Source organism: Cydia pomonella, chromosome 21, assembly GCF_033807575.1.
Source record: "Cydia pomonella isolate Wapato2018A chromosome 21, ilCydPomo1, whole genome shotgun sequence".
NCBI lineage: Eukaryota > Metazoa > Arthropoda > Insecta > Lepidoptera > Tortricidae > Cydia > Cydia pomonella.
The window spans coordinates 4,392,817-4,418,810 of record NC_084723.1 but is presented as its reverse complement, the minus strand read 5'-3'; the positions used below and the strand labels follow the sequence as shown (position 1 = coordinate 4,418,810).

At 33.8% G+C, this 25,994-nt stretch overlaps 1 protein-coding gene across 1 annotated transcript; it reads left to right on the top strand.

Annotated features, from left to right (window-relative positions):
* Positions 1–4,338: 4,338 nt before the first annotated feature.
* On the top strand, positions 4,339–24,089 carry LOC133529772 (uncharacterized). The gene is made up of 4 exons (XM_061867582.1): positions 4,339–5,002; positions 9,952–10,388; positions 16,934–17,109; positions 22,980–24,089. The coding sequence occupies exons 2-4, from the start codon at positions 9,965–9,967 to the stop codon at positions 23,178–23,180; spliced, it is 801 nt and encodes a 266-aa protein (XP_061723566.1). The 5' UTR covers positions 4,339–5,002; positions 9,952–9,964; the 3' UTR covers positions 23,181–24,089.
* The last annotated feature ends 1,905 nt before the right edge of the window (positions 24,090–25,994 follow it).

Below are 25,994 nucleotides of genomic sequence, written 5' to 3'. Positions count from 1 at the left end.
CTATAACGACCCCACTATAGGCCACAAGGGCACTTTTACACGTCAACATGGAATTTGCATACAATTTAAAAAACACATCAACAATTATAAAATACAACTAACCGCAAATATCAATTCAAACAAATTACAAGTATCTCATATTACAAGTACCTTAACAGCATATATACCTACTTATGGCATCTAGACAGTCTGCCATCAGGGCCTGCTCTAGATAGTCAGCCAAAGTATAAACTAACATAATAAACAGTCATGGCCTGCTCTAGACAGTCTGCCATTACGGCCTGTACTAGACAGTCTGCCAAACTGACCAACCCAACCAACCCAACACTCAGAGACTCTCGCTGGTCAGATGCAGATTGCTATATCCTGGACACGGCGTGTATAGTACGCCGGTTTCTCACTCAGCGGCCCTGGCCATCGGCAGCTTGGACCCTGCCCCACTGATGACAGCACCATGTAATAGCTTAACCTTCTTTGCTTTAGTCAGCTCTTGCTGCGAGACCCTCGCTTATCATCAACTTCATTCGTCCAGCCAGGTTACCAGCGTTGAAACATAAAACAAATAAAAATGTTATAATTATTGGCAGTAGCAAAGATCGTTTTAGTCACAGTCATCATTAACAATGAACATTTTATAAGCCATAATTATCGACACAGTCGATCATTATCAACATCATCAGTCGTTACTATAATATACCTAATCATCATCTATATTCTATATCGTCATCAAAATCGATCATCATCGTTCAGTCAAGCATTATCGCCGACATTGTCATCGAAATCACCCAGCTCCGTTATCATCATTGATTTGGTCAGTTATTGACCGTTATAGACATCGAGGCAAACACCGTCGCTGACACCGTCACTGTAGACGACATGTTCAGTCATATACATCATCATCGTTATCGGAACTCTGTTGCCTAAGATTTTCCTTAGGTACCTGATTTACTCATAGGTGCTGAAATCGTAATCAGATGTCACAACATTAATTAAATAAAATGACATAAATATTCAATCAATTCATCAACACCGAAAATAATTACATTTAAAACGTGTTTTTTTTTTGTTCGTTGTTACATCCGGTTATTGCCTATACTAGTGATGACAACACACTTCATGGCGAAAATGCAATCACTAATTTTGTGTTTATTAAACACGGTTGTTTTGCCTAAATATTTTTAATATCACCCACTTATTTCTTGTCATCACTGTACCTTCTGTCACAAAATCATGTGTGTCTTTATCAAGCTAAATTTTTATGATACCTAAATTTATGAATTACTTTATAAGGCTTCATTAAATTAAAATGTTATCTACTTTTAACTTCATTCATATAACTCACTCTGGTGTGTATATCCTTTGTTTAGGTCAATCACACAGTTCTTCACAAAACCATACTAAAATGTCTTAGTAAATAATTGGTGTTACCTGTTATATTCATCAATTTTACATTTTAAGTCAATTTTCAATGACAATCCTGTAAGTCTTGTCTTTTCAAAGGAACACTGATTTTGTTAGCATATTAATTTTATATAAATTGATTTTCTTAAACTTTACAATGTTTTTATATAACTAAGTAAACTGCTTTTACCTTTGTAAGACACTTTCTGGTCGTGTCCATTACTTACACTACACCTTTACCTACTTTTTAGTAACCTGAAATTTAATGATTGAATACCACTAACTGTTAAGTTTATTAACCTGAACCTGTCATACAATAATTATTTCAGATTCACCCTTAAAGCAAATGAAACTATAAGTCACTAATAAATTGTATTTCATAGCAACAATTCATGATTTCATTCGTGATTTGTTATTGGATTGTACAGCTGCATTATTTAAATTTTCATACCTAGTAAATTTAAGAAAAATAATACAATATTCATTGACTTATAAATTTCTTCATAAAGATGGGACTTAAGGGCACCCAGTATGGTGCCAGCACAGCGGTGTCAGTGAATGCGAGCCAAGCGTGCACTCCAAAGTAACTATGCGACTGATGCAAACTCATCAACCATCAATGTGCATTGTAGCAATCGAACTAGGCACACCAAATGAGAATGTTCGGTTATATGAATGGGCATATCTTTACTTTTGAAATCTTTGACAACACTAATATTTTCAACAATATGACCATGTGTGTTGACAGCACAGAAAAGTAATCTGTTCACTCAATCCTGTTAAACTAATGCTTTTATAGGCAGAATTTGCACTATGCTATTTGCACTTACTAAAATGCATAAAAAACACACAAACATAGATAAATACTGGTTCTCAACTATGTAAAGGTATTAAGTATTATATATAGTATTAATAGAGCTACAAGAATTCTAAATAAAAAGACTTGCATGATGTGAAATGTCAAAAACCAAAACGGGCCCGAGACATCAACATCATATTCCCTGAATGATAATAATGATGCTTTGAAATTGTAATTTATATTTTGGCACCGTAGAGGAACATGACAGCAGTAAATTGGTGCAAGTCTGTTTTACAATATAAAATGGTACTTAATATCATTAATGATATTAATTTAACTTCCTTGGTTTGTATGTGAGGTGTGAGGGTTAATACCTTCGCTGCAGCATTAAGTGTAACTCGTAATTAACCATACTTTGTATGAGGTCTTTCAACCACCTACCGCAGTGAAGATGTCAGGTCTGGAATAATATCCCTATAGTCCAATATGCAAAATTTCCATACATCAAATGATATCTAAAATTTCCAAAAATTCAGCACATTTATTTTCATCTTTAAATTGTATAAGTACCTATGTAAATATTTCTCATATACAAAATTAGATTATTGTAATGCTACATTTAAAACAATATTATGAAAAAGACATGAAACTATCAGTATCATTTCATATTTAAAAATCATATAGTGTGTGTGATTCCATTCATTCAGTTTTGTTTCTATTTGCCTCTCTTTAAATTTCCAGATAAATAATTTTCAATATACTTAGCAATACTAGGCAAGTCAATGCTTATACCTATATCATTCAATATCTTCAATTAACTTTTTTCTTTTGAATTTTCCCATATGAGTACCTAAAACCTAAATAACTTTTATAAATAAATAATTTGTTTGTTATCAAATCATAAACGAATTCATTTGTGTATTTTATCCAAAATGATTTAAATGATTTTTATTAAGATTCTATTGAGACCAAAGTAGATAGAAGTATATTTTAATGAGTGTGCTGCTTGCTAAAGGCCTCCTTTAGCTCTTTTTCTTTAAAACTATCATGGGCCACTGTCCTACAATTCTAGCCCGCTGACAGATTAAGTTCTTCCTCTCATCTTAATTATACCATCATTCCATCATAGCAAAAACCTCTAGGATACCAATCCAATACCTTATTTTTGTTTTTTTTTTTTCTCTTAACATATATAAGTATTATATACTCATGCATAATTAAAAAAAACCTTTCATTGCCATTAGTCCATCCAAAAATAGTAATAGTCAACATTCAACTTACAGAATGTCATTATACAACTCAGTGTTAATAACTAGATTCACTGAGCACTTGCACTGCACAATGCCATCCTTACCGCGTTGCCTTCCTTCATAACCATGTCACAGGCTCTTAAGTATGGCTCTTGTCTCACCAGAAAGTTGATGGTTGATTGCTTGCGCTTGCATTTTCGAGATCTACTCTCATTGTATTCCGTCTCATCTCACAAAACCGAAAACAAACAATGACAAGAACACGGGTTAATAAATAGGTCAATACCATAGCAAATGTATGTAACTATGTACAGTACATTGAAAATTTAAAACAAAACTTTTGATTTATGCAAACGAAACGAACTGTCAATCGTTCTCTTTAGCGAGCAAAACAAACAAGCTAATGAAATCTTGTATCATTTATATACTATCAACTCAACTGTTTCGACTATGAAACAAACATTTAAAAGACCAAGCAACTTACATTTTTATGCACCTCTATACAAGTGAAAATAAATTAAGTGCATCCAATATCTATGTGGGCATTTGAATTCATAATCCCGCTTTCTGAGATGTAGAAGTCCATTGATTTAAAGCTCAGTAAATGGGGTTTATCATACAAACCACTGCATCCAGTTAATATTTCTTTTATTACATCGATACACCGTATTAACTAAGATCAAATCGTACATAATATCGGTCGACGGCATTCCGCCAAAATCTGACAGTTCTCTATATAAAACTAAAATGACCATAAACACAACAACCAAAAAGTATAAAGCCCGGTGCATACTACACGTTATTATCAGTATAAGGCCACATACAGGATATTAACTATTGTGATGCTTACAACTATGAGTAGGGTCTAGTGTTATTCTGCTGCTATTTCCTGTAAGGTGGAGGTACTTCCCCAGTTGGGCTCTGCTCTAGATCTGGAATGACAACCGCTGTGCTGTGCCCTACCGCACAAAGCGAGATGACATTCACAATGCCCATACCTCTCTTGTGGACATAGTTTAAGGAGAGTCGGGTCCAATATATTATTATATTATTTTTAGGATTCTTCCTAGCCCAAAACTAAGGTAGTTATTAAAAAAAATATATACTTCTGTCAAGTCGGTTTAAGGGAAGACTTTTTAAACACATTTATGTTTATTGTTATTATTATTATCATTTGTTTAATCTCTGCCAACTCATTATTATATATCATACTGTTTAATCCTCAAAAAATTTACAACATATTTTAAAAACTGCTATTATGATTTATCCTATTAGAAAACTTTTTTATCAACTTAAAATACGCGCAATTTATCCAAGCGAATCCGCGGTACCAACCACTATGCAGTTACGATTTCGAAATCATTCGGATCATATTTAAATGCACCCGATTGGCTCGCTGATTTATTCTAGATCATTTAAATAGCGAATCAGGGGCGCGCTCTTGACACTGGACCGCTGGAGTCCGCGGCGTGCGTTCGATTTTCAAATTTGTTTTTTTTTTTATTTGTGTGGAGTGAAGTGCCAGTGCTTGCCAATTTTGTGCCATTGCGAAGTAAGTTTTAGGTCAACGTACACTATACGAATGTTACGAGGATGTATTATGCTAATGGATTTCAAACCTTTAAAGAAATACTGAAATATTTACATTAAGAAGGAAGTATGGCACGTGGTCGTCTACAAAAACAGAATTTCTTTTCCACTTCTAAATATTTTCCCTTCCCTATGATTTTTAGTGTGTTATTGACACAATGAAAAACTAGTTTAATAGGTTTTTTTTTTTTATTATTTGCAAAATATATTTAAATTTTTTTTTTTCATAAAACCGATAATAATAACTTAGAATGTATTGTGCTGATGTATTCGACATCAAAATCAAAGCGATTAAGATTTAGTTTGTGTAAACCAGTAGTTTTTTCCCGAAATGGAATTCGCATCAAAAATGTACGTACATTCGATTAGGATCGCAAAGCTCTTCCCTCTTAAGGTTTTAAGGCACCTTCCCTCCAGGGCCCATTATTTTTTCCCACCTGTATGGTGTAGCCTATCCGTTTTCGTACAATGAAGTGTTTACGAGTATTACTTATGGTGAGGGGACTGTTTAGAATCCAAACGCTAATTTTTGAAAAATTAGCACATTGAAGTTTTTTCTACTTAATTAATTTACCAATATATACGACCTTCATCAAAAGAGCGTACACCCATCTTAAAGGTCAGCAAACCACTTGCAACCCCTCTGGTGTCCATGGGCGATGGTAATCGCTTAAAATATAATATAATAATCTTGTCATTTTCTAAATAACTCACGTATGTAATTCCATAAACTGCATTCTGCATCCGTTACATAGTGATTTGAGAACATAGATCATATATACTAGACATAGCATGTGAGATGACTCATATAACGCACGCATTAAGGCCCCGTAGGTTCAGGTTCCTCTCTTACTCTCACTGAGTGTAAGCATGAGCGAGATGGCTGTGAGTGCCAGGGATCGCGGAAATCATGTTTATGATTTTTAATTGGGTTAAAGTTTTTTAAGAAGAAAAAAGTAATCGCTGAGTTCCCACAAAAAAATATTGCGTATTTTTACAAGCAATTTTCATATTTCTAGCTTATGTGCTTTTGTGAAAATTGTTACAAATTTTTAAAGTGTATTTAATAAGACCTATGTTCGTATTTTTTTTCTATCGAGCGAAAGTCAAAAAAATCAGGACGCGATTCGATGTCGTTACAAGAGAAAGGCCTCATTATTGCTAATTAAAATTTTAGCAAACGTATTGTGTTATAAAAGCGCTACGATTTTTCAAAAACTCTGCTCTCCGTACCTACGGCACCTTAATATGCCTACCTAAGCCAATAAAATAACGACGCCACCAATCATTTCAGTTCCATTTATGGCCTCTATTTCCTATTCGGTAATAGTACATTACGATAAAAGTGCGAAAAATAGCAAATTCGCAACGAATGGCGATAGGTATATTGAATCGACATGAGTTGCGAATTACCTATTCGCATATGTATGGTACTACGTTTTACAGTATATCATGGCCCTTTAAATTTTCGACATAGTTATGTGTTAATTGTCACACTAGTGCGGTATAGTGGTACCGTATGTACTGTAAAAGGCTTTTTCTTTTGCTTTATGTAATTTAGCACAGGACGTTATATCCTTTTCATTTCTCATGCACTGAAAGTGGGTATTTGTTGTTCTAAAAAAAGGTCAGAATTGATACGTTTCTGCACCAGAACATTTTACTTTCCTAGTACGTTTTTTCGTTTATGTTATGATAAGCAATTAATATAAATTAATTGCTTATCGTATTCGCTTTAATAATAATTCGATATTAAATGGATTTGTAGTACAATTTCCATTCTCACATTTAACTCCCAATTCCATAAATAACGATATTTTTACCTAAATTGTTAATAAAAGTTTATAGTTAGTCATGTTTTTGTAAATCTAAGTAAAATAAATGTGGTATTTTACTTTCCTCGTATTCGAAATGAGAAGTAGAGTGTTTAACTAGCGTGAAAGGCATCATTTCATCCCTTGGTTAACAATCTACTATTAAAAATGTCTTAACAATAGTAATATGATATTATTATAAACACTTTATGACATAATGAGCATTGATTAGCGACCAGTTACCATCTTGAATTGCGTGTACCTATACCTACATTACGTAGTGTTGATAGGAACTTAAGTCTTTTGAGTCTAAATTGATAAACTCGACTCGTTTTTACGAGACTCAGAGCTTAAAACACTTCTGAGTCTTTTAGGTCCCGAGTCGAGTACTTTATTGAGTCTTTTTTAAGCGCAAATCAAAAGGACTCGAGTTTAAAGACTCAGTCAACAATTTTATAGGTTTTATCTAAACTACAGTTAAGTAAATAAGCGTTATAGTATGATTTATGTTATAAACATCCATGAATTTTACATAAAGACAACGCATTTCGAAGTTATTTGTAAAAAATTACAAGTTCTCCGAAAAGGACTCAAGTCTCTACAAACGACTTGGGACTCTAATAAGCCGAAAAGGAATCGAGTTTCATCTTAATTATAGGAGTCTGAAAAACTGAGTTGAGTCTTAAAGCAGAGGACTCAAAGGACTCGAGTCTTAAACAACACTAACATTATGACAAACAGTACCTATCTAGTGGTGGTAGTCTATACACAGTAAAGTAATTTGACACAGACACGACATCCTGTAATTGTAGTAAAACGTGTTACTCTGTCAAGTGCGTACTCTGTGATTAAAAGTCTCACGGATGCAAATAACTTAAGAAACTTTTAATTTAAGTGTAACATAATATTAGTTCCGTATCCTTTTCTCCTTTTCCTTTTTAGGGTTCCGTAGCCAAATGGCAAAAAACGGAACCCTTATAGATTCGTCATGTCCGTCTGTCTGTCCGATTCTGTCACAGCCACTTTTTTCCTTAAGGGAAGTATGTGAAAAGGGACTTGTCCCGTTTCCCAATAATAATAGATTCAGATTCTTGCTTTGATAAAAAAAAATGTGTGAAGAGAGGAGCTAGACAAAAACGTGTAAAACAGGAAAATATTTTCATTTTAAATTATGATTTTTTTCTTCATACTACCTGTGATTAGGTACCTAAATTTATTTTTAGTTTGTTTTATTTGCCATGCGTCTCTTTATAAATAATTAGTAATTTATAAATAAAAAGTTAATTAGACTTTAATTCGAAACCAAGAATACAACAAATAATTAATGTTTTCGAAGACCTTCTATTTACGGTGTGGCGACCACCTACATTGGTTCATTGAAGCCACCTTTACAAAATACCACGGCAAACAAGGCTGCCATGTTGACACACGGTGAAAAAAACCGGAGGGAAAATACACGTATACTAGATAGATTGTAAAAACTAATGGATACCAACGGCCCGATTCGAAGAATGATTAAGACACGTTTAAGATCTTCTAAAATAATACTTTTATCAATATTATTCAATAATTTTGAAGAGTTGAATGAACTATCAAAACCTCTCCGAAGGGAGGGTGGGAGTTCTCGTGAATGTTACAGATATTTGTTCTTGCATTTTGGATGTCTTATTATATATTTAAGAACAATATATCTACCAATTATATATTGTATCGTCGTCTGGTACTCACAACATAAGGGACTAGGTCGATTTATGTTATGTTTAACAACATATACATCCAATATATTTTTATTTAAAGTTATCAAATGATCACTAAATAAGTACTCATATGAACTTGAAAATATCCATTAAACTGTCTAGAAAATTCATTACCGATAACCGGCGAAGTGCGAGACGCGCGATAATTATCAAAGTTTGACGGAGATAGGAAAACTTCGCACGGGGAAAACATCCGTATAGGTATTTGGGGAAGTGATGGGTACACATTAACTTAAGGTTTGGGAAGATATAATGTTTTATATCTTGGGAAGGTATTTTATAGAGATTTGCTGTCAAACGAATCAGACAGCTATGGAGTTTAATGATGTAAAATACTAGATAAATATAGAAGTTTAAATTTTGATAGCGATAATAGCTTTTCAATGATAACTAATAGTAATTTATTATAAGATGACATCTACTGAACATAGGATTTTATTTTCCGTTGTTCTGTACTTAACGTACTTAACTTTTCTCCTGAACCCTTTGAAAATAAGTTATAATTTAAACATCTTCTGATAGAATGCAAATAAATATTCTGCTGTTTCTGTTAAAACTCGGTACGTCAATTTTGAAGATTGTTTTGCAGTCGTTCACTGTATTTACATTCTGCTTTTCCTAGTAATTTCATGTGTATAATTTCTAGCATATTATAGCTTAAGTAGTGGTCAAAACGGCAATCAATAATGATGATGAGCATGGATGGTGTGATGATAATGGATATTTGTTCCTGAGTCATGGGTGTTATCTATGTATTTAAGTATTTATCAATATTTATATATTATATATATCGTTGTCTAATTACCCTCAACGCAAGCCTTATTGAGCTTACTGTGGGATTTAGTCAGTTTGTGTAATATTGTCCTATAATATTTATTTATTATTATTTATTTATATTGCACCAGATGACAGAGCCATAGTGTTTACATTAAAGTGGACCCGGATATGTCCTTAAAGTATGTCCAAAAAAGGGGGCATTGTGAATGTCATCTCACTTTGTGTGGTAGGGCACAGCACAGCGGTTGCCATTCCAGATCCAAAGCAGAGCCCTACTGGGGAAGTACCTCAACCTTGCAGAAACCCGCAGCCAAATAACACTAGACCCTACTCATAGTGTTGTGTTCCTGCCTGTGAGTAAGGTTGCCAGAGCTCAATGAGGGTGCGGAGTGTTAGGGTCGGCAACGCGCACGTAACTCTTCTGAAGTTGCAGGCGTCCTTAGGATACATAGACTGCTTGCCACCAGGCGGGCCGTATGCTTGTTTGCCACCGACGTAGTATAAAAAAAAAGTTCCGATTGTCTGTTCAGCTTGATGTAACTCATGTTTATTTAATATTTCAGGTAAGCAGCAGCCATGATTCCTAGCTCACTCATCCCAGTCACCATCCTCCTTCTATCACTTCAAAACATCATGGCTGAAGAAGGTTACCTCCGCTACGTCAAAGATGGCTGCTTTCTCCGCGGCGAGGCACTTTCCTGCGTCAAATACAAAGCTTTAAAAGTAGCTAAGAAAACTTTATTCGGTGACGATAATGGAAATGAAACCATCAGAGCCAATAACATGATTAGTTTTGTACCTTTAGATCAAGAAACTGTTGATAAGTTAAATATAAAGAAAGAAGAAATGGAAGTTAGTGAACCGAGAGGGTTTTTATCAGAATGGGCGGAGCTGACGAAGTATGCAGTGAAGGTGGTGAAGGAGTTCTTCAGGATGAAGGGAATGAAGGTGAACTTGCCGGAAGGGGCGAGGACTATTGAGGAAGAGGATGTGGATGATGGTGAGTTTTTCTCTAATTGTGTTAGCGAAGGTTAACTTTTGTGCTTGGGCAAAAATGCTTTCGTATATCCAGATGTTCTCCTCTGCATATCGTATTTCTCAACCTATTCTCGTGGAATTTTGGATAGATGTCATTCGATACCTGAGTGGCCGCTTCCGCCTTTCGGCTCCCCACTGATCGGTGGGGGGGGGGGGGGGGTTTGGGTGAAATTTTGTTTGCGAGTTCGGTGGTATGACAAAAAAAATTCTGCCGTTTCGGTTTTTAGGAAATGTTTAAAATGGTGGAAATTGCCAAAAACGACTTAAGTGTAAATGGATGGAGGATTGAACTTAAGACCATTGTGAGGGCGCTGTTTTAATGATTCAACGTAGGATTTAAATTTTTACATTGTTTACTCTTGTGAAGCTTATCAGCACTAGTGATATAATTTGTTTATTAACGTAATGTGGGCTTAGAGGAGGTCGGGAACAAGAGGAATATCAAGAATGGGCTAATTTAAAATTGTAGTTTTTATATTGACGACCGTTATGGCCTAATGTGTAGTGACTGCCTAAGTAGCCGATGGTTCTTGGTTTAAATCCCGGTAAAAGCATTTATTTTTGTGATAAGCACGGATATTTGTTCTTGAGTCTTGGGTGTTTTCTACGTCTTAAATACATATATTTTTATATAATTATACATTGCGTTGTCTGAGTACCCACAATACAAGCCTTCTTGAGCTTACTGTGGTGTCCTATAATATTTATTTATTTATTATTTAATTGTGACACGTTTTTCAAAAGCTGATGCCATAAGCAAAGGTTAGCCTTCGCTATCCAACGTGGTTACGCGGCAATAATGGGCACCTTTGCACCCGGTACAGCTCGCGGAGGTCTTTTAGAATACGACTGTTTATTTAGCATAAAAAAATCACACGAAAATTCAGTTATACTTCCATTAATAATATGATTTTGTACATATTACCCTACAGAAGCCTACAGAAGGCTTGTTTCATTGGAACAGATACTTTAAAAAAAAATCGACCAGTTTTTCTCGTATTAAATGTTATTTATAAATACATTTCATTAGAATAAGGAAAAAATATTGAGATATTAATTTTGAAACCTCACTTATTGCCTCTGGAAATGAACTCCTCAATATTCGGGATTGAGTTTTCGAGAACTCATTAAATATGATCTTAATTAAAAACTTAGCGATATTTGGTTTGACCGTCAAATATAATTTATTCAATTAATTAAGGTATGTACTTCATTAACAACTTATTCGGTTCTAAAATAAAATTACAAGAAGTGAAAAGTAAAGCATCAGTACCCCTAGTGTAAATTTAGTCGATAGCGAAACTTGACGTACGCGTTTTCGTTAAGTCTCATTTTGTATGGGTTTTTGAACAGCGCGCCAAGCGGGACGTTTTGGAAAGTCAAAAATCTCATACAAAATGACACTTAACGCAAACGCGTACGTCACGTTTCGCTGTCGAATATATTTACACTAGGGGTACTGAGCGTGATACAAAATTACAAAGATTAATTAAACTTATAATTCTGAATCACTTCCTACTGCCGAAAATCACCCATAATCCAACAGTCTTTTCGGACGTCGTTTGGAAGTACTTGCACAGTGTATTTGAATAATACCGTTACCAAAAAATCGTTAGAATTTTTGTTCACATGTATTTTTATTTTCAAAATACGGTGCTGGTTAAAATAGAAAAATTGGCTAATCGCGCTCATAAGACTCCGTTCCAATACCACAAACCAATTTTTTTTTGTTTTCATATTTTTCTTTAAATTCAACTCATGTTTTGTTTTCTTGTTACTCGTATACTGTGAAAAGTAGTTAAACATATTATCCTACTAATATTATTATTCTTCTTCTTCAACCTAGCGTTTTCCCGGCCTAGCGCCAGGGTCTGCTTTCCTACTTAATTTTCTCCACTTTGCCCGGTCTTCGGCATATCCCAATAACCTAGAAGCGGTTGTTTAACTTAAACGTGACTACTAGCGACATCTACTCCATGACGTTGGCAAATATTAGCCGGTTCGCAATTACGTTCGCGACAATTGTTCTCTCTCATGTCCGCTGTTTTTCCTACTAATATTATACATTTAAAAGTGTGTATAACTAAATATTTCTATGCTTAACAGATTTTGAATGATTCACAGTTAGTAACTGGACTTATGACGACCGGTTTGGCCTAGTGGGTAGTGACCCTGCCTAGGAAGCTGATGGTCCCGGGTTCAAATCCTGGTAAGGGCATTTACTTGTGTGATGAGCATGGATATTTGTTCCTGAGTCATGGGTGTTTTCTATGTATTTAAGTATTTATAAATATTTATATATTATATATATCGTCGTCTAAGTACCCTCAACACAAGCCTTATTGAGCTTACTGTGGGACTTAGTCAATTTGTGTAATAATGTCCTAAATATAAAAAAAAACTTATATCGACCGGGATATTGATCGTGATTACCTTTTGTCTTGTTTTTGTATTGTTTTGTAGCGGGTGGGTGTTAAAGTTGTGTAGACCGCGCTCGGTCTATCCTCATTCGTCATACATTGAAGATCGCTGATTGGTGCATGCGAAATGAATTGAAAGTCGTGGGTGAGATGCGTGCCAATCACCAAAACGATCGTCAAGGTCGTGTCAAAACCATTTCAAAGCTAAAACATTTTATTAAAAATAGAATCAACCTCCAGATTTAATTTACACTTCTAAGCGTCACTTGCACCATCCCAGTGACCGGGTTAACCGGTTAAACCTGGAGTTACCATGGTTACTTGTACAATATGACACTAGTTAACAGTTTAACCGGTTAACCCCGGGTTAGTGGGATGGTGCAAGTGGCCCTTAATAAATATAATCCTATTTTATTACAAACAAGATGTTCACAAAAACAGTTTCAGTCACTTGTTGCCTTTTTGCTTTTTTCCTTCAAAATATAGAGAATCGACAGTTAAACAGTATTTCAATTTTAGTTTCCTAAATTATAATCATCTTCGTATTAAAATAAATAATGCCTCTTTAAATATTAAAATATTTATCAACGTCAAATCCAACATTCTAGTAACAATCTAAAGTCAATTACAAGAAATTCAATTGAAAACGTATAAACAATTCTATTCCATTACATCTATAAAAACCGCAACCGTCAATAAACTGCAAAGTATCAAGAATTTTACTATACAAAGCAAAATGGCGTACAAACCCATAACTTTCTCTACTATTTTCAAACCTAACACCTTACATTTAAGGTTCTAATTGATATGCACGTCTATTCAATAAGGATAGTTTAGAATGACGAACATTTTCTAGGCCCTTTACAGCAATTAGGGTAGAAGCTCCAGTTGCGGTCACACTGCGAGCAAACAGACCAGAGAGGGTACGACCACAGGGACTCTCTTTAGATATTTTATGATAGCTTATAATAAGCCCAAACCTTATTGAGCCTACCGTGGGACTTGCTAAATTTGTGTAATAGCGTCATATAATATGTATTTATTTTAAAAGTTTTTAGTCATATTTATCATATGTTTGCATGTCTTAATAAGCAAATACAAAGGCCATATCATAAACTGCAGAAGGAAAACAAAACTCCTATCAAAACTCCTTAACGACAGATTTTTTTTTATTTAATATAGTGTTTACGAGAATATCCGATTATGCGCATTGCTATTTTCTACAATCGTGGGAAGTACATGAGGTAATAGTGTATTTAGGTAGTTATGTTTTAAAATGTCGTACGCCGGAAAGGTACATCATAGTTGCTACATGAAAAGCATCCTATCACCTGTACTAAATGTATTTTATACCTATGATGACGAAATAATAAATGATTGATTGAATGATTAGTGTAAGCGAAGTGTAGTGTATGCGAAGGGTACATTTTGTAGGTACTGAAATTAACTTAAAATTATAAATAAATAAACGACCGGTTTGGCCTAGTGGGTAGTGACCTAGTGACCCTGCCTACGAAGCCGATGGTCCCGGGTTCAAATCCTGGTAAGGGTATTTATTCGTGTGATGAGCATGGATATTTGTTCCCGAGTCATGGGTGTTTTCTAAGTATTTAAGTATTTATAAATATTTATATATTATATATATCGTTGTCTAATTACCCTCAACACAAGCCTTATTGAGCGTACTGTGGGACTTAGTTAATTGGTGTAATAATGTCCTCTAATATTTATTTATTTGAATAGATTGCCCAATCTTACCCGGATCGACCTAGTCCCAAACTAAGCAAAGCTTGTGCTATGGGTACTTGGCAACGACATACATACGTATAAAGATAAACTTCCATGACTTGGAGCAAATATATATGTTAATAATACAAATAAATGCCAGACCGTCTAATTTATTCGTATTGTTAACATCCAACGCTAAAACCATATTTCAAAGCCAACACCTTGATTTTCTTAATCCGAAAAGCACTCTAAAATTCTATTCACGCCACGTACTCCCATATTCTCCAAGTCGTGACGTCATAAGAATTTAGAGTCACGATAAATGTACCATTTGCGTAGCATCCCTAAATTCCTGTCTCCAAGAAAACATGCTTAAAATTCTGAACCTTGTTTTAAAGGTAATAGAATGCAGTTTGTAACGGCATTGTTTTTGCATTTTCTGTATTTTGGCGAAGGTATGATTGGGATTTGCGAAACAGGCTGTTTATTATTATGAGATAGGTATGGAATTCGGTAAATGTATGACAAAGGGTTATTCGGTAAGTGGGTTTTGAAATTGTGTGATAATATTCTGGAAATGTCGGAATATTATAATAGGTAATATTTTTGTTTCGTAATGTTATACTTACTTGTTAGGTTAATTTTAATAAGAAAAATAGTACATTATGATACAAGTGTACTAAGTTGGTCATTACACACGATGCGATATTGTGTACAATGCATACGCGTTTCATACGACGTTATTCAACACACTTGCGAGGAAAAAACAAAACTTATAAATATTTTTTTTTGTCGAAACAGTAAAAGTATAATTTTCAAAATGGTGGCTTACAGTTTTAACATCGAAAAATTACACCAAAGCGTGCTGGGCTTGTAGGCAGTTATTCGTCAGTTCATTTAAGTAAGCTACCAACACGTTTTCCAAGAAAGACTGGGCGTTTTTGCTGATTTTCCATTGAATATTATTAGCAGTCCGTTACCTTCTTAACTCAGTTGGATAATATAATGAAAAAACACGAGTGTTATAATATACTGAAAAAGCACGTGTGCTTAATATCTAGGATTATTAGCCGAAAATCGATGGAATAAAAACGTCGTTTTGAGTAAGTGTGTTGAAAAAAATACTTAAATAATTGTCGTGAAAAGTTATAAAAATACGATAACAAATTATTATTTTTTACATAATATATCAAAGATTGGTTTTAGAGTCTAAATCTCTAAACTTATGTTACCTATCGTCATACCAAAAGTGTAAAAATACAAAAATGTTCGAATTATTTTAACTGCTTTGAAATTCTGGTAAAAAAGACGATATGTTTATCAAATTCAATATCTTCTGTATCTAGCATAAAAAAAGAATGTTTTTTTTTAACATGCTTACGACCTTCGCTACATTTACATTTGTCTAAATTTTACAAATTAATCAAAAGTTCAACAGAACACTTTCTATGAACTTAATAGTAATTGAGACCCCATCTGTGACAATCGATTACTTAGGTCGGGGGCATCGGAGCGTTTCATGGGAAAACGTTAATTCAATAATATTCCGTGAAAAAGAGAGCAAAACTGTTTATTCTTAACCGTTTAATGGTAAATTCATTTGTTTTATTGATTGATTGCATTTTTTTTATTCGTGCACTGTTTTTTATTTACTAAGGAAATTATAAGACTTGTAACATATATTACAAAGCAAAGTAACAAATTTCATTGGTAAATATTCTTTTTTTTGTTGTATAGAGGAGATATGTCATATAAATGTAGTTAATGATTATTGAAATACTCCTTAGTTTTTATAAGTTTCGATCGGGCACAAGATTTATTATATTTATTATATATACGATAAGTTTGTTAAAACTACGAAGAACAAGAAACTAACTAGACCAAAAACTTTTTCCTAGGTTTTTTTAGTAAAAAGGTAATTTCTCAAAGGAAGTTATAAATTAGAATCGACAGCAATAATAGTGGGAATTCCTTTTTTTATGGAGATAAACGGGCTATTTGTCATCGTTGGTTTTCGCCAACACCATAAATTGCTTTGAATTTATTTCAGCTAAGGTGAACAATTATGAAATTTTACTACGACTTTCTTTGTTATTGGAAGGAAGGAGAAAATAAACAAGCGATAATTTATAGAACTGTGAAATATTAGATTTTTATAACATGAAAAAAAAAAACTGTGACCAAAATATATATCATCGTAAGGTGGATTTGTAGGTAGAAAGAAGGTAGAAAGAAACACAAACAGCCCGATTGATAAATCCTTTATTGCAATAAAGACATTGAGTATTGAGTATTTTTGACAATTAACATATCTAAAAATCTAAAAAATACATTTAAAACTCTTCGTTCTTTATTCCAGGACGTGGACGCAAGAAGAAGCTGGCAGTCGTCGTCCCCCTCCTCACCCTACTAGCAGCACTGAAGACCAAACTGCTTCTAATACCAATTCTCCTAGCAGTACTTTTGATAAAGAAACTCCTCCTGGTCGCCGCCCTCCTACTCCCAGGTCTCCTGAGCACGCTCAAGGCTTGCAAGGTAGGATAGAAGTTAAGGTAGGACGTTGGTAAGTTTATGATCATAATCATTATTGATCATATCAGCACCAGCTTTGATCATATCAGCATCAGCTTTGGTCACTATATAGGATTTTTATATATTTTCCTCATTTTCATCATTATTGATCATATTTATCCATATCATGTTTTTCATGACTCTGATCTTATTATTTTTCTATCAATGTGCAAAGAATATTTATCTTCATTTATAATACCTAGTATTTACTAAGTATTTTAAGAGCCCGGTAACGATTTTAGAGCAAAAATGTAAAATTGATAGATTTAGTCGTTGAAATTGTACACCTTTTGTTACGTAATATCTAAATAACAAGTATTGGTTTATATTAGCTCGTCTTCTCATCTTGCCTTTTAATAATAAGGTCGCAAGCGTGCGTTCCCGGTAATATGTACCGGTAATGTGTGATACAACATGATGTATAAGAACAGTTTCAGCAAATGTTGTAGATTGTTTAGGTATCAAAATTACGTTGAAAGTATAGGTAAGTCGATTTTCAGAGAAATTTTCACTTATTTTGAAGTAATATCTGGAAAAAAAATTCGTCTAACTTTCATTTACACTACTTCAAATAAATAATAACAAAAATGTAGTTTATTAAAGTTGAAGTACAAGATGTGTAATACAAAATTACCATTTTAGCTGTCCAAATTTTACGAAATGTATAAATAAGATCGACGAAATCAGTGCTTTACGCGCGTTCACCTAAACGTCCGTCGGAAAAAAAATCGCTACTAATTAAGTGAGTCTGTTTTCAAAAAATATATTTATTAAAATGAAAGATAACAATTCGTCCTAATAGAAACCAGTACTTGTTATTTCTAATAATTAATAAAAGGTGTACAATGTCATCGACTAAATCTATCAATTTGTCATTTTTGCGACTAAAATCGATAACGGCCTCTTAACTGTATCATTGTCACTATCATCAAAATTACTAGAAGAGTTTATTATATTTTTTTTATTATGTTTTCCATAGATTCTTGTAGTTTGCTGCTGTATAAGTGTGTATTTTGTAGAACAGTCGCTGCCCTATATTAAATATTATCTACATATCTATACCGCTGACATACAGACGTACCCACGTCGCCATCCTAGCATTTAAGTACCCACTTAAGGCCCAGTAGCCGCGTTTTTTCTCTCAATCTCACTGAGCTTATGCGTGAGTGAGATGAATGTGCTTGCTCGAAACCGCGGATATCAATGTATTTGAATTACAATTTGTTGTTAGTTTTAGCAACAAATGTAATCAATGTAAAAAAATTAAAAGTACGCTTTAGAATACGAAGATCAAAAAATCAGGATTCGAATCGATTAACTTACTAAATACAATCCTCAAGATTGTTAAATATTTTTTTGGGAACCGTATTGTGACCTAAAAAAACGCGATACGATTTATCAAAAGCTTCGCTCTCTGAACCTATGGCACATTAGGTTGGGCAAGTGCCCAGTTCATACGATAAGTACTGTATGAATAAATACACTTTTACTACCTGTACATATACAATCACACATCAATTAAGTATATGATTGTACATTTCACGTTTATGCATAAATATATATACAGAATAGCAAGAGGTACCCACAAACATTGAAATGTACATAAAAACGCCTTGAATACTTGTACTCGTAGTTGTAATGAAATTGAATTATTCCAATGATCACATATTTTTTTATTAAATCTCAAAATTTCCATCAGAAAATGAGAGTTGAAATTAATAAATCATAGGTATTCTAGGTCATGTTTAACCATAACATTTTATGTGTGTGTGGTGGTCAAAAATTAAATTATTAGTCTTAGGTTAAATTCTCGGCTGGGCTGTAGATACATAATATACTCGTATCACAAAAATCGAACTTGGATAAATGCAAAAACAAAACAAATATGACTAAAACTTTATTATTATTTATTTATTTAATACGGGCGATAAATTAACTCGTCACTACCAGGATTTGAACCTGGAACCATCGGCTTCATAGGCAAGGTCAGTACCCACTAGGTCAGAGGTTATCAAATTAAAGTAGCATACAAGTAAAAGATCCAACATTCAATAGAACAGTTCCACCGCAACTTCGTAATAGGAAAGTAACGAAGTAGCTTTCCCGAAGTTTGTATGTAGTAGGAAGTTGTGAACCAACAAGTAACACCTTAGCTGAGTGCATCTGCATACACTGGACATTTCACGAACTTTGCCCGCAAAGTTAGGTGAAAAAGTTCATTGTTTGTTTGGAAGAAGTACAAAGTGTATGAGTGTTTAGATATTAAAAGAGTTTGTAAAGGTTTGTGAAGTTTGTAAACTTAGTACCCGTATTCACGAACCACTAAAAAGAGAATAAATTATTTAACAGGGACTAACAAATTTTTTTTTTTTGAAAAATAAGAAAAAGTTTGTTTTCCGAAATGTTGGTTCTTTCCGACGGAAGATTACTAAATAGTTTAACCTTCTTATTCATAAACGTGTACTAAAGTTACGATGCCGCTAATAATCGTTTGTCCCTTTCCAACATACCAATACGTCGGAAAGGGACAAACAATTATTAGCGGCATCGTAACTTTAGTACACGTTTATATATTATTCATTGCCCGTTAATTTTGCTATTGTACATAATTTGTACAATGCTACTCTAAATTATTAGTGAATAGCATTGCCGCATATGGCAACGCAGTGGAAGTAGGACAAACTTTATGCAACGAAACAATTTTTCCTTCATTAGTGACGTGTGAGAAATCAAAATTTGACATCTAAAACTCAAGGACAATAATCGTGTTGACCAGTGTTATCATCGTTGGATTAATAATTCTGAGTTTTCACCAGATACGAGTGAGGATATCATGTTTGTTCGATATAGAGGCACTAAATTCATAAAAGGATTTTAGAGCTAGACTAATTAAATAATTCTAAAAGATTACCTGGGGAAAAGACGGTCAATGCCCTAAAAGTAAGTAATAAATATTTCTCGTCTTAATATATTTTCTAGGAAAGTGAAATAGAATACTGCAGTTCTGTGTATTTTTTTAATTATGCAGGTTAGCCTGAAATGTATTTTCATAAGCAAAAATGGTTTGAAAAATAAATGGTAAAAGGGTAATTTTCTTGAACGGAACTGGAAAGGAACTTGGTTTCTTCATATAAAAATAATATTTGACTTTATTATCGTAACAAATTATTTCACTTTTTTGACAAATTTTAATTGTCTTTGATCAGTTAATTAATAATATTAGTTAAACAAACACAGCTGTTTTTCCTCCGTTCAAGGAGCTGTTTAGCAATAAAATACCGAATAAATTTACAGACAAAATATACATATTCATTACAAATTCAGTCAATATCTGTTATCAGCCCACTTGAAATATAAACCCTAGATAAAACAATAATCCTAGCCATTTTTACTGTAAAAAGTTAATCCCTTACTTTGCATAAAGCAATTCAATGCATCGGTTGTCTAATATAGAATGACCTCTTCATTTTCGATAAATAAACCTAATTGGAGAGCGCATTTATTTGGCTGTACAGAAAACTCGACTAACATGAGCTAAGTTATTACAATACTACTCTTGAATTAATATTCGAGCAAGCCGACGCTACTCACGCTACTACAGTTCGTGTCATCCAGGATGACGCGCAGATTTGTCAAATCTAACCTTTAATAATATGAAATTACGATTCAAGGCACGCGTCTTCGTGAATGACACGATCGTTAAAAGGGGTTTAACAAAAAGGTTGGTTACATAAATATATTGAGCTACAAAAAGTATAATAAATGAGCGTTTATACAACTTTGGAGCATTGAAATGGTTAGTTTATTGGTAGTTTTCAGGTAGTTTCTGTTTTGAAGGAGGGTGAAAACGGTTTTTGTCTAAAATTTTCTTTTAGCCGCCCGGTTGCTTAAAAAGGCCTTTTATTCCATTGCGATTTGAATCATTTTATCTAAAGAAGTTTTTTTTTGTCTTGGTAGGTTTTGTTTGTAAGCGGTTGGTGGGTTAGGTTGGATTAAGTTTATCTCAAAATAATGTTTGATTAAGTTTTTACTTCATTATACATCTTGACAAAAATGTTAAAAGCTTTATAATGAAGTATAAACTTACTTTGTTTGATTTAAGTTTATACTTCATAAGTTCATAGTATCTACCTATAACTATAATGTATGCTTTTATACTACAGGGTGATACTCGTACAATGTACATACTAGATTTAATGACATCATATAAGTATCTGACCGCGGCCGGCAAATTGTCCCACTTTGTCGCTTGCCATAAGGACGAGATTTACTTGTGTCTTTTAACCTGTCAAGGCGTCGTTATGGCAAGCTATAAAGTGGGATGTTTTGCCGGCCGCGGTCACAAATATTTAAAACCACATTAAACTCGTATTAATAGTATGTAATATCTATTGCTCATTTCATTTCAATTATATATTAAGAATCTTGCATGCAATCACAAAATATATCATTCCTTTTCGTAATCCAAATATATTCATCTGCTACTGACATAATATAGTAGTTAGAATTGAGTAGCAACGAGAAATTATTTTTAAGAAAATTTAAAGTTACCAGCATAGTTAGTATTTATTTTATACCCATCCGAATTGTAAGAAAAGGAAATGTAACATTCGGACACCTTCAAAACTCAGGCTTTACTATTGAAATATTTATTTACAATAACAATATACATAATAATGGATATATACAGATGATTACTATAACTAGCTTATATCTAAAATAGGCCCTTGAGGCATTGTACCAAGGATGCTGGCGGCATTTCCTCGTTGTATCGCAATACTGATACGTTGTGCGAGGAAGCCGCCAGCTCTTCGGTCACCAGTTACGTCAACCAGACGTTTCGCGATTTCTTCAAAAAACTTGTGCGCGCTGGGACCCCATGGACCTAAAGTTTCAACGCCAAATGGTACAAAATGGTACTCTCTACCGAGGCTCTTATATTTATAACGTTTCAAAATTTCGGCGCTTTCCGCCGCTGCGCCCGCTTTTACATTAGTCTTTTACATTAGTCTTTTACATTAGGCTTTACTTATTATGCTCTTTCCTAACTTGTCAGAAAAATACCGATACTAGTACTCAGTATTTCATCTTGATTGACGTGAAGCCGCGTTAATATTGGGCGTACCTATACATTAGCAATAGTAGTAAAATGTCTTACCAATACCTTATAGGAGGGGGGCCGGCGATGCTAAATGTGCAGTTACTCGAGCGTCGTAGACTCTATTGGATTCGAAAGATTAGAAGATAGGAAGATTTTAGATTTAGATTTTTTTGCCCGTTGAGAACTGCCATCAGTCTGAAACGACTATCAGTCAAAACTAATCACGACTAACTAATCAGTTTTGATGTATGTAGGAATTGAAATTAAGTGTTTTGCAGACCATCGATTCGTCTCATTTAACCACACATTGATTTTGCACGGTATGCATAAGGCTTTATAATGTTTTAATAATAATATTGATTTTAAACGAATAAAGAGATCACAAATTACAATTAGGTAACAACCTAACAACATTACAGGCGGTTTTCTTTTTTAGCAAGCTGGACAGCATCCACAAATTTTTGAAAATGTAAAAAGATAACCACTACTAAACTTGGAGTAACTCGAGCGCGTAATATATTGGTAGTGATATTTTATTATTCTGACGGGTTATCCTGGACCCCCGGCTTGGTTTTAAAGACTCACACATGGTGGTGACCTGGTACTCAACAGGATACGAGGTATCCTCCCTAACTTATTCTGACACGCTCGAGTAACTCCAAAAATCCCCTCTTGGGTTCCTTTACTACATCCAAATAAGGAAAGCCTTAAACCGTTTCTCTGCTTGTTCCAGCACCACCACCACATGCCCAGCTACTCCTATTTCGGCAGCAGTGACTCCTCAGACTTCAACTCTGACTACGGCAGCAGCTATGCCTACTCCTCAGGAAATGGTTACGCTAAGGACTGGGCTGCAAACAGGGCATATAATATGCAGAAACCTAGGCCTACTCCTGCCCCTATGTACATTACTGCTCCTGGTGGAGTTGCGTAGATTTAAATTATAGACTTCTATTAATAATGTTCCAGTGGATTAAGCTAAAACCAAATTTTTTTTGGAAACAGGCTGTTTGGTCTGTCTGATGTTGTTAAATTACATCAACAATAATAGTTTAGCCCGGAAAATGAAAAAGGATTATGTTTACCAATAATTCCCCTTAGTACATACTTTAATGATGATTAAATTTGATGAAATGATAGATAATGTACCCTATTACAAGCTTTTATTTACTTTCACTTGACCGTTGTCTGTTTGTAATCAAATCTTGCAAGTTAAATTTGATCCACTTCCCGGTTTCCGATTGAGCTGAAAATTTGCATACATATGTAAGTCGGGTGACAATGCAATATTATGGTACCATCGAGCTGATATGATGATGGAGACAAGAGGTGGACATAGTAACTCTGTGATAAAACAACGCAACCTAATTGTGTTTGGGGTTTTTAGAATTTGCTCGATGAGTATTAGTTGCCCGTGGAAAGAAAAGTACAGTCAGCGATAAAAAATTGTGCAAAAAATGTAATTTTTGCCAAAAACTATTTATTCTACTAAATTGCATCGAACAAAATATATTATTCATATACTTATTTTTAAAATTGAAATATAATGAAAACATTTGCTGCCTCAGGCAAGTTTCGTACTTGCGACCTTACCAATTTGTCGTAACAAGAGGGTTTTTTTCGGTGAAAAGTGTTCAGTTCCCTTGCGATTATTTTTGCAGCTTTTATTTTTGATAAATTTTATTTAATATGTTAGAAATACTTTCGTATTAATTGCCGTCTGGTTTGGTTAAATTTTCATGTTACTAAGATAAATATTTTTTCACCACACCAGCTTGTAAAGGATCTGTTTATTCTCCAAAAACGGATGAGAAAGTTGCATTTTATCCACAGGTGTGTCAAAGTAATAATTGCCGTCTGGTTTGGTTAAATTTTCATGTTACTAAGATAAATATTTTTTCACCACACCAGCTTGTAAAGGATCTGTTTATTCTCCAAAAACGGATGAGAAAGTTGCATTTTATCCACAGGTGTGTCAAAGTAATATGATGCCAATTATAAGTGGTTTGCTAATATGTTGGCTGATAGAATTGACTTTTATGATGATTTTGAATGACAAATACTTAATAACGTTCATTTAAATATATTCGTTATGTTTTGTAGTTAGTTTTTCCCTCGCGTTGGTGTGCTGAAAAATTATGTGCTTCACTCGGGAGCAAAGTTAGTTTTAAAATCTTTCGCTTGCTCGGGTATCAAATTAGCACGATGGGTTAGACAACTTTGCTCCCTTGTAAAACAAATAACTATTTTTGTGACCATCGATTTTATTAATATTTATCATTTCATGTAAATTTTAACATAGTTTAAGGGCTCATCTAAGAGTTTATTAATGTTCCAATTAATTCATTACGTTGTTTACTTGTAAATAATTAATTAAGGTACTTATCTCTCTTTGACATGGGGGTATAAGGATATGTGCATTTATTTGATTAAGGTTTTGGGTATTTAATTATTGACTGATGGTTATTTTCTAAGGTTATTTATTGTAGTTTAATAATTTATTATATGTGTTAAGTTTGTACAAATTTTAATTGTTTAAAATAAAATTCTAAGCATAGTTTTTGTTTTATTTAATACATGTCTGTTTTATTGTATATCGTATTGTTTAATGATATATGAAAAAAGTCATGCTTAAACATGCAAAGCAAAGAAAATAGGGATTTCATTGCTAGATCATTTACGAGAATTGAATGTTCATGTCAAATTTCAGAATTTGTGTATTTCTGAATGTCATAAAAATGAGAGCGTAAGGCGTAGAACGCCCTGCGATTAATTTCTTGAGGTTTCAGAACCGCAAAAAGTGTAACGTATGGCATGTTTCATAAACGCACGCACTTGTAAGACTGAAGCTGCAAGATGTTAGAGTCAGAGCAAGCAAAGTTGGCAACGATTTTGATAGCCCAGCCTGTACAAGTGTTAAGTAAACATCATAATTTCATAGACGTTAGACGTTTAAAATAGCACTTGCACTGTCTGGGCTGTCAAATTCGCTCCCAACTTATCTTGGTCTCACTCTAATCAAAGTGCGTACTAAGCTTAACTAGGAGTAGGAGTAGGAAGAGGAATAGGAATAGGAATAGGAATAGGATCAGGAATAGGAATAGGAATAGGAATAGAAATAGAAATATTTGCGTGAAATGTGGTGCAACAAATTAGATGGTAACATTTTCATGGCATGCAAAATCTATACTTAAATCTAAATATTATTTACATAATCATACCTACACATAGTACACAATTCACAATTATTACAATGGCCTCAAATAATCAAAATGTATTTATTATATTACAAACTTCATTTGAGTAATTATATAATAACAATAAAATTCATAATAAATATTATAATAAATGTCTACGTGAAATTAGATTAAATACCAAAAAAAAAAATTAATAGAATAAACACATTTTTTTAATAACCATTTATACAATCAATCGATTCAATACCGTCGTTATTTTTTTGTGATTCTTAAGGCGGTATGCCACTAATATGCGGCACTACACACACACAGCATTTTTATATCGAGTATGCTTGTGCTTCACAGTGCTGCATACTTGTAGAATCCCGTCTTTAGGTACTGAAGACACTTTGTCAATATCTAATATGAATTATACGTTCCTAATTTGTTTCAATTGTCAGTAAATGTCGCGGCATCACGGGAATTTAACCTATTATCGACTCCATTACCGCATCTGTTAAGTTTCAAGTGCCAATCGTTTGATCATAAATTCATCAGTATCAGTGGTAGGG

What these genes read in the sequence shown, in the direction of transcription:
- LOC133529772 (XM_061867582.1), top strand. Translation starts at nt 9,965, where the DNA reads ATGATTCCTAGCTCACTCATCCCAGTCACCATCCTCCTTCTATCACTT. An exon ending in GGAAGAGGATGTGGATGATG is followed by an intron (nt 10,389 to 16,933) that starts GTGAGTTTTTCT and finishes TCTTTATTCCAG; the next exon opens with GACGTGGACGCAAGAAGAAG. An exon ending in GCACGCTCAAGGCTTGCAAG is followed by an intron (nt 17,110 to 22,979) that starts GTAGGATAGAAG and finishes TGCTTGTTCCAG; the next exon opens with CACCACCACCACATGCCCAG.